Source organism: Mixophyes fleayi, chromosome 6 (genome assembly GCF_038048845.1).
Source record: "Mixophyes fleayi isolate aMixFle1 chromosome 6, aMixFle1.hap1, whole genome shotgun sequence".
NCBI classification, from domain to species: Eukaryota; Metazoa; Chordata; class Amphibia; order Anura; family Limnodynastidae; genus Mixophyes; species Mixophyes fleayi.
Window position 1 is genome coordinate 105,564,579 of NC_134407.1, and position 15,808 is coordinate 105,580,386.

Here is a 15,808-nt window from a genome sequence, read left to right on the forward strand (position 1 = left end):
GCGCGCGCGCTCTTTCTGTCTCGCGCGCGCTCTCGCTCTCTCTCGCGCTCTCTCTCCGCGCGCACGCTCTCTCTCTCATATTCCATGATAACTCCCTCCCTCTCCCTCTCCCTCTTTCTCTCCCTCTCCCTCTTTCTCTCTCTCTCCCTCTTTTTCTCTCTCTCTCTCCCTCTTTTTCTCTCTCTCTCCCTCTTTTTCTCTCTCTCTCTCCCTCTTTTTCTCTCTCTCTCTCCCTCTTTTTCTCTCTCTCTCTCCCTCTTTTTCTCTCTCTCTCTCCCTCTTTTTCTCTCTCTCTCTCCCTCTTTTTCTCTCTCTCCGTGCGCACGCTCTCTCTCTCATATTCCATGATAACTTAGCCACATGGTAGTAATGTTCTGTGCATGTTCTCAGTGGCTGATGAGAAGAATATTTGAAAGAAAGTATTAATTGAACATATCACCCAGGGTTTCAACTATATCTGAACTCTGCTTTTGTTTTATCTTCAGTTATCTGGTATGGTGCTACTGGGAATTGGCCTATGGGCGTGGAGTGAAAAAGTAAGTACTTACGGTAACTATATATGTCTCATTTATTAATATAATGTATAATATTGTTGTGATTGTGAATAGCATTTTCTGTTTTCCTGTCTATCACATAGTGATTAATACAATAGTTCTGTGCATCTTCTATTCACCAAATAATTTGCACTATTATTAAAGATGTGGAAAATTACTGGTTTGTTGTCTTCAGCTGTTCAGCTGTTATATATTGTGCTGTTAAAATAACGGTAAAACCTTATTAATCTGAATATATCGTATACACATTTTAAAAGATTGAGAAATCTGGAACATACAATGGATACACAGCTTCATTATTCTCTCCTTATTCCTATCCCATCTTTCCTTCCCTGTCCCCCCTTCTCCCCTACCAAATATCCTAACCCCCCTCCTGCATCTTTGAACGGTTAGCAATCACTTGGTCTTCTACCTGCCTTGTCCATTAAGCTTCATGTCCCAACTGTTCCTATTGTCACCACAATGCCCTACTTCAGAATGTAAGCTTTCATGTCTGACAACTCTCCATCTTTATCCTATCTTGTATTATGCTGAATTTGTTTTTTATGCCATGCAATTTGTTCTGTTAATTGCATCCATGCATTTATTAGTATGCTGAACTGTACTCTTGGCCCTCCTTATTATGTATACTGTTATGTATACATGCTAATAATGTATGTCATATTTGTAGGTTTTGTCTGGAGCTACAGAATCTGTGGCAAATCTCTGTCCTTTTTGGCACATGCCCTCCTCCCTCACTCATAACAAAACCATTTGCTCCCCATGTTTTGATTATTAAATGTTAGAATATGCAAAGTTAACTTCTGTTTGACTATAGATTACAGTATACTAACGTATTTTGCACCATGCTTTTATTTAAGACTTTTGTAGTAAATATAACTACTTATGAATAATAAGTACCTTATATAATGCTTGTTTACAATAACTAGGACAAGTTGGCTTCTGCTTATAGTAATTATTTTGATAGATAACAGGCTTTATCAGTGGTAATTTACGCAGTAATTGCCAGAAGTGTGTGCAGTGTATTGTTGCATGCAAGGCTGCAGGGGAATATATTATTCACAGTAGCTCATTAAACTGTAGCTAGTGGTTTCTGTGCTATGTTGATAACATTGTTTTCTTCCCCACCCTTTTCAATAAATGTGCAACAGTGGATGGGATAGACCCTTACATAATTTTTTTCCCATATCCCTGAGAGACACCATCATTTTGCTCAATGTCCACTGCTGAAAACAGCTCAATATGCCTCTCCTATGTCTGCTACTGACTAGTGTGAGGAATCTTCTCCTTTTTCCTGTATAATAATGTTACCTCAGTGCTTTCTGTCCCTTATTCATGTTTGACTTAATTAGCTATATTTAACGTCTGTAATTGAGTTGTCTGATATCAGGAGCCTAATTCTGTTGATTATGGTTCCCATTTAAGTATTGTTGTAGATAGTTCCTACTTAGTGGTTTCTTTTTAATTTGTTATGTTTTATTGATTTATTTTATTTTTTTTTAGAATATTTTCATTCTATTGTTACATTGAGGAATTCTATGTAAATTTTAAAATTGACATGTCAAGTGTCAGATTAAGCCTAATGGTTACATGTAAATATATTTTGGTCAAATCCTTCCTGTGCTGAGGATGTGCATATGTTTACAGCTCTAAAGTCTATTGTTCTATGTTCCATTGGGCTAAAGGACAGGAAGTGGTTTGATGATTCTGTCATGTTGTAAAGGTGTTTTGAAGATACATCTGATGTGTTCTACACCCTGCATATTTTTTTAGTTTCTAAAGAAACACCACAGGGAATTTAACATACATCAAACCCCTTATGTTACTAACTTAAATAGCAATGCTATGTCTGACATTTGTGTAAATCTAACATTAATATAAAATATGAACAGGAACAAACTATTGTAGGACATATATAATAATGTTGTACATAAAACATTTCATTATAATGTAAGAATGTAATTGAAGTCTTGAATGCAGATATTGTCTCTGTTGGCTTTCAGACGCCCCAAAAACAACCCCATGAAACTGTGAACATATTTGTAATTGAAAAATAGTGAATTATTCGAATTAGCCTCTATATTTGTCACACAGAAATCTGAGGAAAAAAATGTGGATAGGTACTGTGTGTCACGTGTGCTGTCCTTTACATGTCTGGTTAGTTGGCACAAGTTGTATTGTGTCTAAATGTCACTTTTGTTTCTTTCAGGGCATATTGTCTGACATAACAAAAGTTACTAGACTCCATGGGTTTGACCCTGTGTGGATGGTCCTGGTAGTTGGGGTCATAATGTTCACTCTGGGCTTCGCTGGATGTGTTGGTGCCTTGCGAGAAAACATCTGCCTTTTAAAATTTGTGAGTTAAACTGTATGTCATAAGCATCAGTGTTTGTGTGTCTATGTATATGTGTATGTGTGTGTGTATATATATATATATATATATATATATATATATATATATATATGCGTGTGTATATATGTGTACATGTGTATTACACATGTAAACAGTGATCGAAGTGGGCTGCGATACCGCCGCTTCTACTACTGCTTTCATTGTTAAACTGTCTAATTCCATTCTCACATTTTCCTTACCTAATGTCAGTTTATTGGTAATGCCTTTTTTAGTCAAATTGGCCAAATGTTTCTATAGATCACTGTAACAGTGCCATATGCATTAAAAAGTTGCTAAACTTGCTGAATGGGTTCATGTTTGTTTTTTTTCCTGTTTCTTATGTATTCTTTTGGTCTGTATACCTGTAGGCCAATTAAAGAATCTATTTTTTATTAGCCTGAGTATAACTTGCCTTAATACATTGTCTTCCCCTTTGTATCTTTCCACAGTTCTGTGGTGCCATTGTCTTGATCTTTTTTATGGAATTGGCTGTTGCTGTGCTGGCCTTCCTCTTCCAAGACTGGGTGAGAGACAGAGCCAAGGAATTTTTCGAAAACAATATTAGAGCGTATCGTGATGATATTGACCTACAGAACCTCATAGACTCCCTGCAAAAAGCGGTAATGATTGAAATCCTACCTATTGACAATCAAGGCCAGATTTATATCCTCTGCACATAAAACGAACATGACTATCATTTAGTTGGCACTTGAAATATGGATGTACGGATAAAATATCTGTGAATAATATGTGTTTTTCTCTCACAGAACCAGTGTTGTGGTGCACAGGGACCAGATGACTGGGATTTGAATGAATATTTTAATTGCACTGGTGAAAACCTTAGTCGAGAGAAATGTGGCGTGCCCTTCTCATGTTGTATTGCAGACCCAGCTGTAAGTTCCCCTTTAATAGCAGCCATAATTATGCAACAAATCAAATGCTTGCCTGTTTGGTCAGGAAAGGGTTTTTTTTTTACAATGCATTACCAAGTGGTGTAGTATCTCAAACATGCTATAAAAGCATTAGATTAGTTTGACATGATCTCCCAGCAGAAAGTCCATGATGTCTTTGATCTTGCAATTTTATTGTCACTAGCCAATATTTTTTAAGTGGTTTCATTAATTTCCCTACTAGTGATGTGAGGTTTGCAGGTTTATAATTAATCATTCTCCTTCCTATTGCCTTTTTAGTGTTCTATGTTTTCTCCAATCACGTGGAATTATGCCAGTAAACAGTGATTGGTTAAGAAGTTTGGTCGATGACGCTGCTTCTTTATTTTATAATCTTGGATGAATATTGACTGGACTAATTGAGTAATCTACTTTTACTTTTGAGATTCAAGTAACCCCTTTTCTTAATTAATATTTTTGTCTATAATGGAGTATTGTATTCCTTTCCTCGTTAGACTAGGTGACCCATTTGAAGTAAATATAGATCAAAAATTGGTATTTAGGCAGTCTCAATTTCTTTGTTTCAACATATTCATGCTCTTCATGCTTACGCCTTACTGTTCCTTTCGTTTTGTTTCTTTCACTAATGTATCTAAATCTTTTGTCACCCATTTTTGCTGACTGTGCAGTATTGTCTCCTGTTTGCACTTTAGCATATTTTATTGTGTGCTTAATAACTTTTTATACAAGCATTATATGTTTGTTTTTTTTATCTTGTTATTGGGCCTGTCTAGATTTCTTACTTGTAGTTTTGATTGCTCATTTGACAAAAGTCAATCTTTCTAAAATGTAAAATATCTGTTTTTGTACCTTTTACTTTAAATGACAAGTTCTCTCCTACAGAAACATTTTGATAATTGTTCGTTTGTGAGAATTTAGGGTTGGTTATCTAACTCTAGTTGCTTGAGAAATACCCCATGCAAGTGATCCAAAATGTCACTACTACTGGCTAGTTTGGCATTTGTAAACAAAGAAAAAAAATTACAGTGCTGCAACTGGTCAAAATATAATCATGCCATACATGATGCTGAAAGGTATTAGATAAAATTTATTTATATATAAACCATATCACATCTAAATAGATGAGTATCTTCAAAATACACATATTAAAATGATTGAATGTGAGCTCAAGATGATAAAAACGAACACCGTGTAAATTGAGATAACAACGCTGTTCCAGTAACTTTGAAAAATGATAACACTCAAGAACTCATTTGATTTTGTAATCTCCAAGATCACTAATGTGAGTTCAATTAAGAAAATTACATGTAGAGACTCTTAGGGAAAGTCGGGGCATGCTGATGTAATAAAATAAAGTCTTTTAATATTATTCAAAGGTGCACCTTTTGTGATGAGTAATCCAAAATACTTAAATAGAATACAATAATTCAGTTCCAATCAGATATTGCACATTTAATAGAGGACTTGAATTACCTGATATGTAGTTAATTCGTTCAGCCGCTTGCTGCTGCAAGTCATAGATACTGTTCCAGTTGGCAAATGAGATGTTCTGTTTCCGGAACCATCAACTTACAGGCAGCTGATACAACCTGCCTACACTGGAACCACAACTTGAGTTTTACTTTTATGCTTTGTGAAACAGAAAATTAATTCTATAAAGGGACAGCTGTTGAGGTAGCATGTCTTGATCCACAGCCCTGTCTATTCCAGATTCTACAGTGGGCTAAATCACTCCAGTTGTCTCCCGAGCACCTATTTCCTGGGAGCGTCACCTGGCTGTTTTTACTTGCTGCCTGACTCTTGGAGCCCAACAGAGTCGTATCATAATATAATAAACAATGGTTTCTCTTTCACACTAGTTGGGGGACACTGCTCACCTTGGGGTATAGAGGGCGCTTTGGGAGTAGTAGCACTAAAAAACTTGTCTACCCTGCTCCCCTCCGCCCTATATGCCCCCTCCACAGGAAGAGCTCAGTTTTTTTCTTGGTGCCTACGGAGTAGGGCACTTTTAGTCTAGTCTAGAGGTTTTTTGTGTTTTTTATAGATAGCAATGATTTCTCTGCGGCGATCACTGGGTGACCGCCGCGGCTACTTCAGGGAGGGCGCCTGCGGTGCTTTAGTACAGCCCCACTTCCCTGATTTATCTAGGGCTCCCGGGAACAGGGTCACCTGGCACTCGGTAGTGTCCAGGACCCAGTCGCTTCCAGGGAGACGATGCGAGTTGCCCCGGGTGCTGCAGCAGCATGCTCCGGTCGCCATGACTGCTGTGGAGGCGGAGCTGCTTGTGGTCTAGTTGCCCAGCCTGGCATTTGGAGTAGAAGCTGCTGTGAAAATAGGCAGTGAGGCATATTATGCTGTTGGGGAGCTGTTGCTGGAGCGCAGTCCCCACCAGGGTCTGATGTGTGTTTTTTCTGCAATTACAAATGTATGTTGTTTTTTTTTTTTTATGATTTTGTGCAGGCCTGCAAAAAGTCAAGTGGGCGTGGTTAGGTAATAATTAACTCGCCTGTTTTTTTCCAGGGCTCTGGCAAGCTTATCAGCCATTTCCCACTCTGCCTGCAGGACACTCAGACACATCCCTGGGGATTGAAAAACAGTAGATAGAGTGGCTTGTTTCTTATATCTTTTTCAGTGTTTGTGTGTTTTCTATTTGCTGTAAATCCTGTGGGGGTACATTACAGAACACCTCTGGTTCTAGTCTTAGCTGAAGCACTGTATTATTGTGTATTTCTATAGTGTTCGTTTGCCATATACTGTACAGTTCTTCTTTGTCATAAGATAGTTCTACAGTGTGTCTCTCATTTACCTTTCTGTTTGGCAATATGTCAGAAAGAGACACCTGTACTAGATGTAAGTCCAAATTGCCTGGTGGACGGCCAGAGCAGGGGAGCCTGTGCACGGTAGGCAAGGCCGAGGACCTGGGCTGGCGCTCATCAAGGAGCTGGCACGTTCTATTGCCGAATTAAAGAGAGACAACCTACACCTGTGGACGGTAGGTGCTGATACCTTTTCCTCTTCTTCAGGTATGCAGTCCTCAGACGCCATTCCTTCGGGACAGGCATCTCAATTGCTGCAGGATGGTCTAGGGGTCTCCCAGGATCCTGTTTGGATCAGTAGTTTGGAAAGGTCTGTGCAGGAGTTGACCAGAGTGTCTAATTTCCTTGAAAAATTGTACCATTCAAGTATGGCAGGTGGACGCCGTAAATGCTTGGGGTCTGCCTATTGACCAGGAGTTAGTAGCTTCCGACACGGATCCATCCAAATTGGAAGATGGTGTTGTTCTAGTGGATTCTGACTATGAGGATTTGCCCACAGGTGAGGAGGATATGTCTAATAGACAGAGCATTGAGGACCTTATTCTGGCAGTGCGACAGGTTCTGTCGCACTGCCAGATGGCGAACAATCTGTATCACAGACCTCCATGTTTATAAGGGCAAAGAAAAGAATGGTTTTCTTCCCTTGCACAACTGTTAGAAATTTGGGACGGGGCCAGACTTAAGCCTGATTATTATTATTATTATTTCTATTATTATTAGTTTTTATTTATAGGGCGCCGCTAGGTATCTGTAGCGCCGTACAGGGACAAACGAATTACAGTATAAGGTGAGACAGTACAGTAAACAGTAAGCACATTAACTCAGTAAGCTCAAAGCACAGCTAGAGAGGGGAGGGGAGAGGGAAGATCCACATACGACGGAGCCCAAGAGGGAGGGAGCGGATGACAGGGAGACCCCCAGAGGGGGGAGTAGGGAGCAAGAGGGGACGGGGGGTGGAGGGTCCTCAAAGGAGGAGGGCTAAGTAGCTGGAGAGCAGAGTTAGAAGTGGTGGAAACAGGAGGAGTGATGGCCTTGCTCAGAGGAGAGTACAATCTAAGGGGTGGGGTAGACAGACAGAGAAACGCGAGGGAGAGAAGGAGGAACGGAGGCAGATAAAGGGAAGGGGAATGAAGGGGGAGAGGCAGAAGATAAGGTAGGAAGTTAAATGGGAGACTGGAAGGCTTTTAAAAAAAGGTGGGTTTTTAAATGGGGAGACAGAAGAGGAGCGGCGAGAAAGGAAGATAAGCCTAGCGGCAGCGTTATAAACAGTTCGAAGGGGAGCGAGATGAGAGTGGGGGAGGCCAGTAAGGAGGAGGTTGCAGTAGTCCAAGCGGGAGATGATCAGAGAGTGAATAAGACATTTTGTGGCATCTTGGGAGAAGAAGGGCCGGATGCGACCGATGTTACGCAGCTGGAAGCGGCAGGATTTAGCATGAGAGAGAATGTGGGGGCCAAAGGAGAGAGAGGAGTCGAGGATGACACCGAGGCAGCAAAGTTGGGGACAGGGGAGATAGAGGAGTTGTCGACAGTGATATAGAGGTCAGAGAGGGATGAGGTATGAGGGGGAGGAAAGACTATGAGTTCAGTTTTGGCGAGGTTAAGTTTAAGGAATCGAGAGGACATCCAGGAGGAGATGGCAAAGAGGCAGGCGGACACCCTAGAGAAGAGGGAGAGAGATCAGGAGTGGAGGGATATAGTTGAGTGTCGTCAGCGTAAAGGTGGAAGTTGAGGCCGTAGGAGCTGATGAGTTCACCCAGGGAAGTGGTGTATAGAGAGAAGAGTAAGGGTCCCAGAACAGAGCCCTGAGGGACCCTGACTGGTAGGCTGGACGGGGGGGGGGGGGGGGAGAGAGACCCAGAGGTGGTGATAGAGAAGGATCGGTCAGCAAGGTATGAGGTGAACCCGGACAGGACTGGGTCGGAGAGGCCAAAGGACTGGAGGGTGTGGAGGAGGAGGGGGTGGTCAACGGTGTCGAAGGCTGCTGAGAGATCAAGGAGGATGAGAAGGGAGAAGTGGCCCCTAGCTTTAGCTGAGAGAAGGTCATTGGTGACTATAATAAATTTCAGATGCCCAGACGATACAAACTTTTCTACCGCTTTCCAGATTCGGAGGTAGGATCATGGGAGGCTCATCCCAGTATTGATGCTCCTATTGCATACTTAGCGAAGTCTACTGTATTTCCATTGTGGAATGCAGAGTCTCTTAAAGACAGTACTGACAAAAAGTGTGAAGTGATTTTGAAATAGTGGGGTTTTTTTTGTTTTTTTTTAAAGATCTGGGGTGTCCCTGTGCCCGGTGATGGGTGGCGACTTGGGTCGTTAAAGCTGTTGAAAAATAGGTCAGGGGTTGTCAAAAAGCTCTTCCTTAGCAGTCGCAGCTAGGCGCACATTGTAGTTAAGATGTTGGGAGGCGTATGCTGATTCCAAGAGAGCTTTTGAATCTCCCATATGACAGAGCAGCTTTTTTTTGGACAAATTGATTGCTCAGGCCACAGGGGGAAAAGTGCTCTTCTTCCGGTAGCTGTGCCAAAAGCAAAAGGGAAGCATTTTCGCTCCTTTCGATTTGTCGGTCGCTCTAGAGGTGGTTCTTACAGAAGCCAAGCCCTGGTTACAAGGGGAGGGGGGCAAAGAGACAGACAGGCCTGGATAGGATGTCGTCCTGCCCCTAAGCCAGCAGACAAACAAGCAGCATGACTTCCTGCATCCTCCACCAGGGGCTTCGGTGGTGGGAGTGCGCCCACTGCTCTTTCAGGAGCTGTGGCTCAGGTCCACCACAGACGCCTAGGTGAAAGGTATAGTGTCCAGGGGATACATCTTGGACCTAGTGCGGACACCTCTATGGCATTTCATGACTACACCTTTTACCAGGGAGTCATAGAAAATACAGGCTTTGCAGTGGGCAGTACAGTCACTTCGGGATGCCGGGGTGATTGTTCCAGTTCAGTTGGGGCAGAGAGGTCAAGGCTTTTACTCACCTTTTTCTATTGCAAAAACTGGATCAGTCCTTCAGACCAATTCTAAACCTGAAGGACCTCAACACCTGCTTATGGGTACCCAGTTTTCGAATGGAGTCCATCAGATCAGTGATAAATTCTATGAAGAAAGGTGAGTACTTAGCATCCTTGCATATCAAGGATGCTTACCTACGCATTCCGATATGGACAGGTCATCAAAGTCTCGTGGTTTGCGCTGGGTCTGGAGCATTTTCAGTTCAGCGGGTAAATGTATCAAGCTGAGAGTTTTCCGGCGGATTTGAAAAACCAATCAGATTCTAGCTATCATTTATTTAATACATTGTACAAAACGATAGCTAGAATTTGTTGGTTTCCATTCGGTTTGGCCACCGCACCGCGATTGTTCAGAAAGGTGATGGCTATAATGGCAGCTCAGCTGCGTTTACAGGGGATGACTATTTTACCATACCTCGACGACCTGCTGATCAAGGCGGAGTCGGTACCTCTGCTTCAGTGACATCTGCAGGTAACCAGGGACATTCTGCAGGGACACGGATGGCTGATCAACTTCAAAAAATCCAGTTGGATACCAACCCAACATATGGTGTTCCTGGGATGATTGTTCGACCCATTGTTAGTGGGTTTTTCTCCCTTCAGACCATGTGCAGAAGATCCGGCATCAGATGAAAGATCTTTTATCTCTAAATCGCATCTCTGTACTTCAGTGTATGAAGCTACTGGGTCGCATGGGTTCCTCTTTGGAGGCTCTGCAGTTTTCTTGTTTCCATTTGCGCAAGTTCCAGCAGGAGATTCTGGCAAAGTGGTCAAGGCCGGATCCCTGCTTAGAAAGACAGGTCTTTTGGTTGTCAAAGACATCACGCCTGTCTCTTCTCTGGTGGCTGAGGAGGGACATACTAACACAGGGGTGTCCTTTCTCTGTGTGGGACTGGACCGTGGTAACGACGGATGCCAGCTTGTTGGGGTGGGGTGCAGTCACTCTTCACCTCAAATTGCAAGGGACTTGGATGCCGGAGGAAGCACGGTTGCCCATAAATATTCTGGAACTACGGGCAGTATTCAATGCTCTAGTTCAGGAACAGTTCTCCCTGGCACGTAGGCAGATCCGAACAGCGGTAGTTTGCGTAAATCATCAAGGAGGAAACAACAGTTTCCTGCAATTTTAGCACTGTTCATTCTGGGGGTGGACAACTGGGAGGCCTTCACCCAGACGAATGGTTGCTCCATCCGAAGGTGTTCTAAACAGAAATAGACATGATGGCCTCGCGGCACAACCGCAAGGTCAAGAGACCCTGAGGCTTTCCAGGTCAAGAAACCCTGAGGCTTTCTTGGTGGACGCTATGATGGTACACTGGAACGTCAATTTGGTGTACCTTTATTCTCCACTTCAAATGCTGCCGCGGATCTTGCAGAAAGTGAGAAGCGAAAGGGTTCCAGTAATTCTACTGGCGCCAGGTAGGCCGAGAAGAGCTTGGTACTCAGATCTTCTAGACATGTCGGTGGATCGTCCTTGTGTCTGCCTCTCAGGAAGGATCTTCCCAGTCAAGGTTCATTCTTTAATCAGAACCTAGATCAATTGCCTTTGACGGCTTGGAGGTTGAATCCTTGATTCTCAGAAAGAAAGGGTTTACGGAGAGAGTGGTTAAAACCATGATCCAGGCGCGAAAACCGTTATCCACCATTTATCACTGCATTTGGAAAGCATATATTTGTTGGTGTAAGAAGATTAAAGTGCCTACTAATTCTTTTTGTTTAGCCAGTGTGTTTGCTTTTCTGCAAGATGGTCTGGACAAGGCATTGAAGTTGTCGTCCCTGAAGGTCCAGGTAGCGGCGTTGTCAGTGTGTTTTCAGAAACGTATCGCTCTGTTACCAGAGGTGCAGACATTTCTACAGGGTGTACTTCATGTACAACCGCCTTTTGTTCCGCCAGTGGCTCTATGGGACCTAAACTTGGTCCTATCGTTGCTTTAAAAGTCGCCCTTTGAAGCTTTTGGAGTCTGTTTATTTAAAACTTTTCATGGAAAGTGACCTTTTTGCTGCCCATTACTTTGGCCAGATGGGTTTTGGACATGGCAGCCCTGTCTTAACGGGCTCTTCTTCTGATTTTCGTGTGATGCTTAGAACTAATCCTTCGTTTCAAGCAAAGGTGGTCTCAAGGTTTCACATAAATCAGGATATTGTTCTGCTGGTTCTTCCTCAGGATTCGCTGGCGCCTGGTCAGGTCTCTTAAGATGTGGTCAGAGCTTTGAGGATTTATGTGGACTGTACAGCTTCGATAGTCTTCTAGTCCTATATAACGATTGGAAGTGTGGCTGGCCAGCCACAAAGCGGACGGTGGCTAGATGGATCACCGCTACTATCTGGCAGGCGTACATTTCAGAGGACTCTCCGGTTCCTGAAGGTCTGACAGCTCATTCCACGTGGTCAGTTAGTGCCTCTTGGGCGGCGTGGCATGGAGCCTCGGCTGAGCAGTTGTGTAGGGCAGCTACTTGGTCTTCTGTTCATACATTCACCATGTTTCATCATTTCCATGTCTTTCCTTCAAAACACGCAAGTTTTTTTTACGTAGTATCACGTGATGTTCATTCTGAGCATTCCTACCCATAGGGGCAGCTGTGGAACGTCACCAAGGTGAGCAGTGTCCCCCAACTAGGGTGAAAGAGAAAATAGGATTTTTGTACTTACCATAAAATCTTTCTCTGAACACGAGTTGGGGGATACTGCTCTCCCATCCTTTGTTCTGACAGTTCTGTTGTGTGTTCTGTTGGTTGTGTTTTCACCATCTCTTGTGGCTTGTTTAGTAAATAAACTGAGCTTTTCCTGTGGAGGGGGCATAGAGGGGAGGGGAGCAGGCTAGAGAAGTTTTTTAGTGCCATTACTTCCACAGCTCCCTGTATACCCCAGGGTGATCAGTGTCCCCCAACTCGTGTTCAGAGAAAGAGATGTTATGGTAAGTACAAAAATCCTATTGTTTCCTATTAAAACAGGCACTGTGTGAGCACTACAGCAAGCAGTGTGTGTTAGACCATTGACAACCAGTCTGACCAGTCCTGGCAGGTGTGGGCAATAACCCTCAACATTTTTCAATATTATGTCAAAGTATTACACTTTCCCCACCCGGCTACTACTTAAAATCACCAGACTGGCAACATTTTCTAGTGAAGAGCACTGCAGTCTTCTCTGTGGTTGTTTCTGGGAGGAGAAGTGACAATAATCAATTGTTTGGGTTCTTCATTATTATTATTATCATAGATTTTTAAGGCAGCACAGAACTCCAGATGAGAGTTTTTGTAGCACGTTGAGTAAGAAAAGGGTGTATTCTGGCAATGTTTTTAAGGAGTTGACAGGACTGGGAGAGAGTCTGGATGTGAGGAATAGAGCAAAGGGTGAAGTCAACTGTGCCACCAAGGCAGCGGGCTTTGGAGACCGAGGATATTGTGGTGTTATTGACAGTAAGGGAGCTTTGAGGGAAGATGGTGATTCTGGTAGGAGGGAAGATAATATGCTCTGTTTTGGACATGTTGAGCTTTAGGTAGCATTGGGACATGCATGTGGAGATAGCATAAAGACAGTTGGCTACACAAGATAATACAGAAGGAGAGAGGTCAAGAGAAGAAATATATATTTGGGTGTCATCAGCATAGAGGTGGTATTGGAGGCTGAATGAGGGAATTAGTGCCCTAAGAGAAGAGCTGTACAATGAAAAAAGTAAATGCCCGGTGTGGCCTGGCAGCCATCGTGAGTGGCAGCAAAAGAGGAGAGCTCCGATAACACCGGCTCAATTTGGACCTGAAAAGTCCCCTTCTGCCCCTCTGACCTGCAGGAATGGGATCCAGTACCTCCCTGGACAGAGGTGAGACTGGGTCTGCCTTTGCTGAGGGCTCCAATAGCCCCAACGGACGTGCCCAGAGGCCCTGCATAGCCGCCCACTTCATTGCTGGTCCCCACCTTCTTGACGCCTCACCACCTTTACCCGTCCCCATCGGCGCCCCTGGCACACAAAGAGGGAGACCCTTAACTGGTCCGACGTTGGTGCCTCCTGCGGCCTTCATCCAGCGCCTCATCCGCGGTCTCCATCTCCAGCGGTGGGCAGTCAGCAGCACTTCCGGTCCCCGGCGCGGGACTTCCGGTCGGCGTGTCCCCGCAGAAAGCCAGTCTACAGAGAGTGAGTTAGTACCTCACCCCCTCCAAGCCCAGCTGTGACCCCATAAGACACACACAAAACTCATTCTGCACCTAGCCTGCGGTCTCCAGGTCCTTGGAAGCTGTCCAGCCATACTTCCGGTTATCGGTACTTGTCTTCCGGGCGGTGCGGCTCTGCATACACCCGGTCTGTGGAGAGTTTGTGCCCTATCCCTTCCAAGTCCAGCGGTGCCTCCACAAGAATTATATATATATATATATATATATATATATATATATATATATATATATATAAAAAGGGGCTTGCATTACTCCCTGGTGGGGATCAGCGCTCTGGATCTGTATGTATGGGAAGTGCCCAATTCATGAAAGCTGTGACTAGTGGTCTTGTTCACAGTAATCACCTCTGGGCATTTTCCACAGTAATATTGCAGCAGGAGGACCTGCGTTGCCAACAAATAAACACGTGTGTATCCCCCAGTGCTTGATCTAAGGATACTGTAGCACCAGCCCTTCCCCCCCGCAATCTACAGTCATAAAGAGGCTTAAGAAGAGGTTAATATCAAGTAAATTCAGTCCAACTTTATTTCTGTAAGAAGTGTGAAAATTTACTATCCTCTATTGTCTAACTCAAAATTTACAATTGAAAGTGTTGCCTTGTCCCTGCTGTACAACACAGTTTCTCTGTTACTGTGTCTATTCTGCCACCTAATGGCCAGACAACGTTAGTTCAGTCGAAGCAAGTTTAACACAGCTGGGTGACCTTTTAACCACTCAAGCCCTAAACAACATCTTCTAATTTCCATTTCAGAGTGGGCACTTGTTCTCTCGGCATGTCCGTTTAAATAATACGATCTGGCCCGGCCCACCCGGAGACACTCTTGTTCTTACCTATAAATCCTGCCTGGTGCCCTGTTATTAATCATGCATAAAAACAGCTCCAGAGGTAAAAGGGGGACGCAGACGGGATTCCTCCAACACATGACAAGACAGGATTCTCCCGTGCATACCACCTCTCCCTCTCCGTCTCCTCAAGCCTCAACGGGAAACCTGTCTGATTCTGCGGACGCTTTAGCCACTATTCAGGCTATGATGGTTTCACTCCAGAACACCTTCACAACCGAATTTCAAAAACTGTTGGCGGATCTCCGTGGCGAAATTGCGCAGTTGTCCAAGCGCACTGCTTCTATTGAAAATAAAATGGAATCCAACTCTAAAGTGTTGCAGGAAACAACGCAAGATATTGACTATCTGAACAGGGAGCTGTTGTTCTATAAAGAGAAATCAGAAGATCTTGAAAACAGAGAACGCCGGAATAATCTTCGGATTCGCAGTATCCCGGAATCGGTAGACCATCAGCAGTTGGAACCCTGTTTGGTCCGTTTATTCCAAAAACTAGTTCCTGAGCTCTCAGAACAAACCATATGCATTGAACGTACACATAGGGCCCTGCGCCCTAAGCCTAAAGACACAGAACCTCCCAGGGATGTGGTCATGAGGTTCCTGTCCTTTAAAACCAAGGAAAGCATAACTACAGCAAGCAGGAACTCTCCTTATATTCTATTTGAAGACTCCAGTATTCAAATCTTCCAGGATCTGGCTCCATCCACAATCTTGAAGCGCAGAGAATTAAAGGACGTTACAAGAACTTTGCGAGAGCATGGTTATAAATATAAGTGGGGCTTTCCCTTTCGCTTAATTGTAGACGCAGATGGCCGCCAAATCACCATAAGGGATCCTATCGAAGGTAAGGACTTGCTACGGAAACTTGATTTGGGCCGTCCGACTCCTGATCCGATTTCCAGTCAGAGGTAGTAGTTCCTTATTTCCTTTGGTACTAGGTGACCATTCCAAGCGTCAGCCTTCTGGATTGAAGATTGGACATCTGAGGCTTCTTGTCTACTGTAACGGCTCCTTTAATCGTAATTTGCCATCTTGGGCAAGTACCATTGTTCCTGTTACTCTCAATTGAAATGTACTATGTGTAGTGGTTTAGTATAGCTTGAATTATAAAACACATT

The 15,808-nt window shown here is 43.7% G+C and overlaps 1 protein-coding gene across 5 annotated transcripts in view; it reads left to right on the top strand.

The window, feature by feature from the left end:
* Nucleotides 1-15,808, top strand: part of TSPAN14 (tetraspanin 14) — a 65,365-nt gene that overhangs the window by 32,672 nt on the left and 16,885 nt on the right. For all 5 annotated transcript variants that reach the window (XM_075217157.1, XM_075217156.1, XM_075217154.1 and 2 more), the window contains 4 exons: nt 486-536; nt 2,764-2,910; nt 3,396-3,566; nt 3,714-3,839. In XM_075217157.1, the coding sequence (XP_075073258.1) occupies nt 486-536; nt 2,764-2,910; nt 3,396-3,566; nt 3,714-3,839 (495 nt within the window). The remainder of the gene's footprint in view (nt 1-485; nt 537-2,763; nt 2,911-3,395; nt 3,567-3,713; nt 3,840-15,808) is intronic.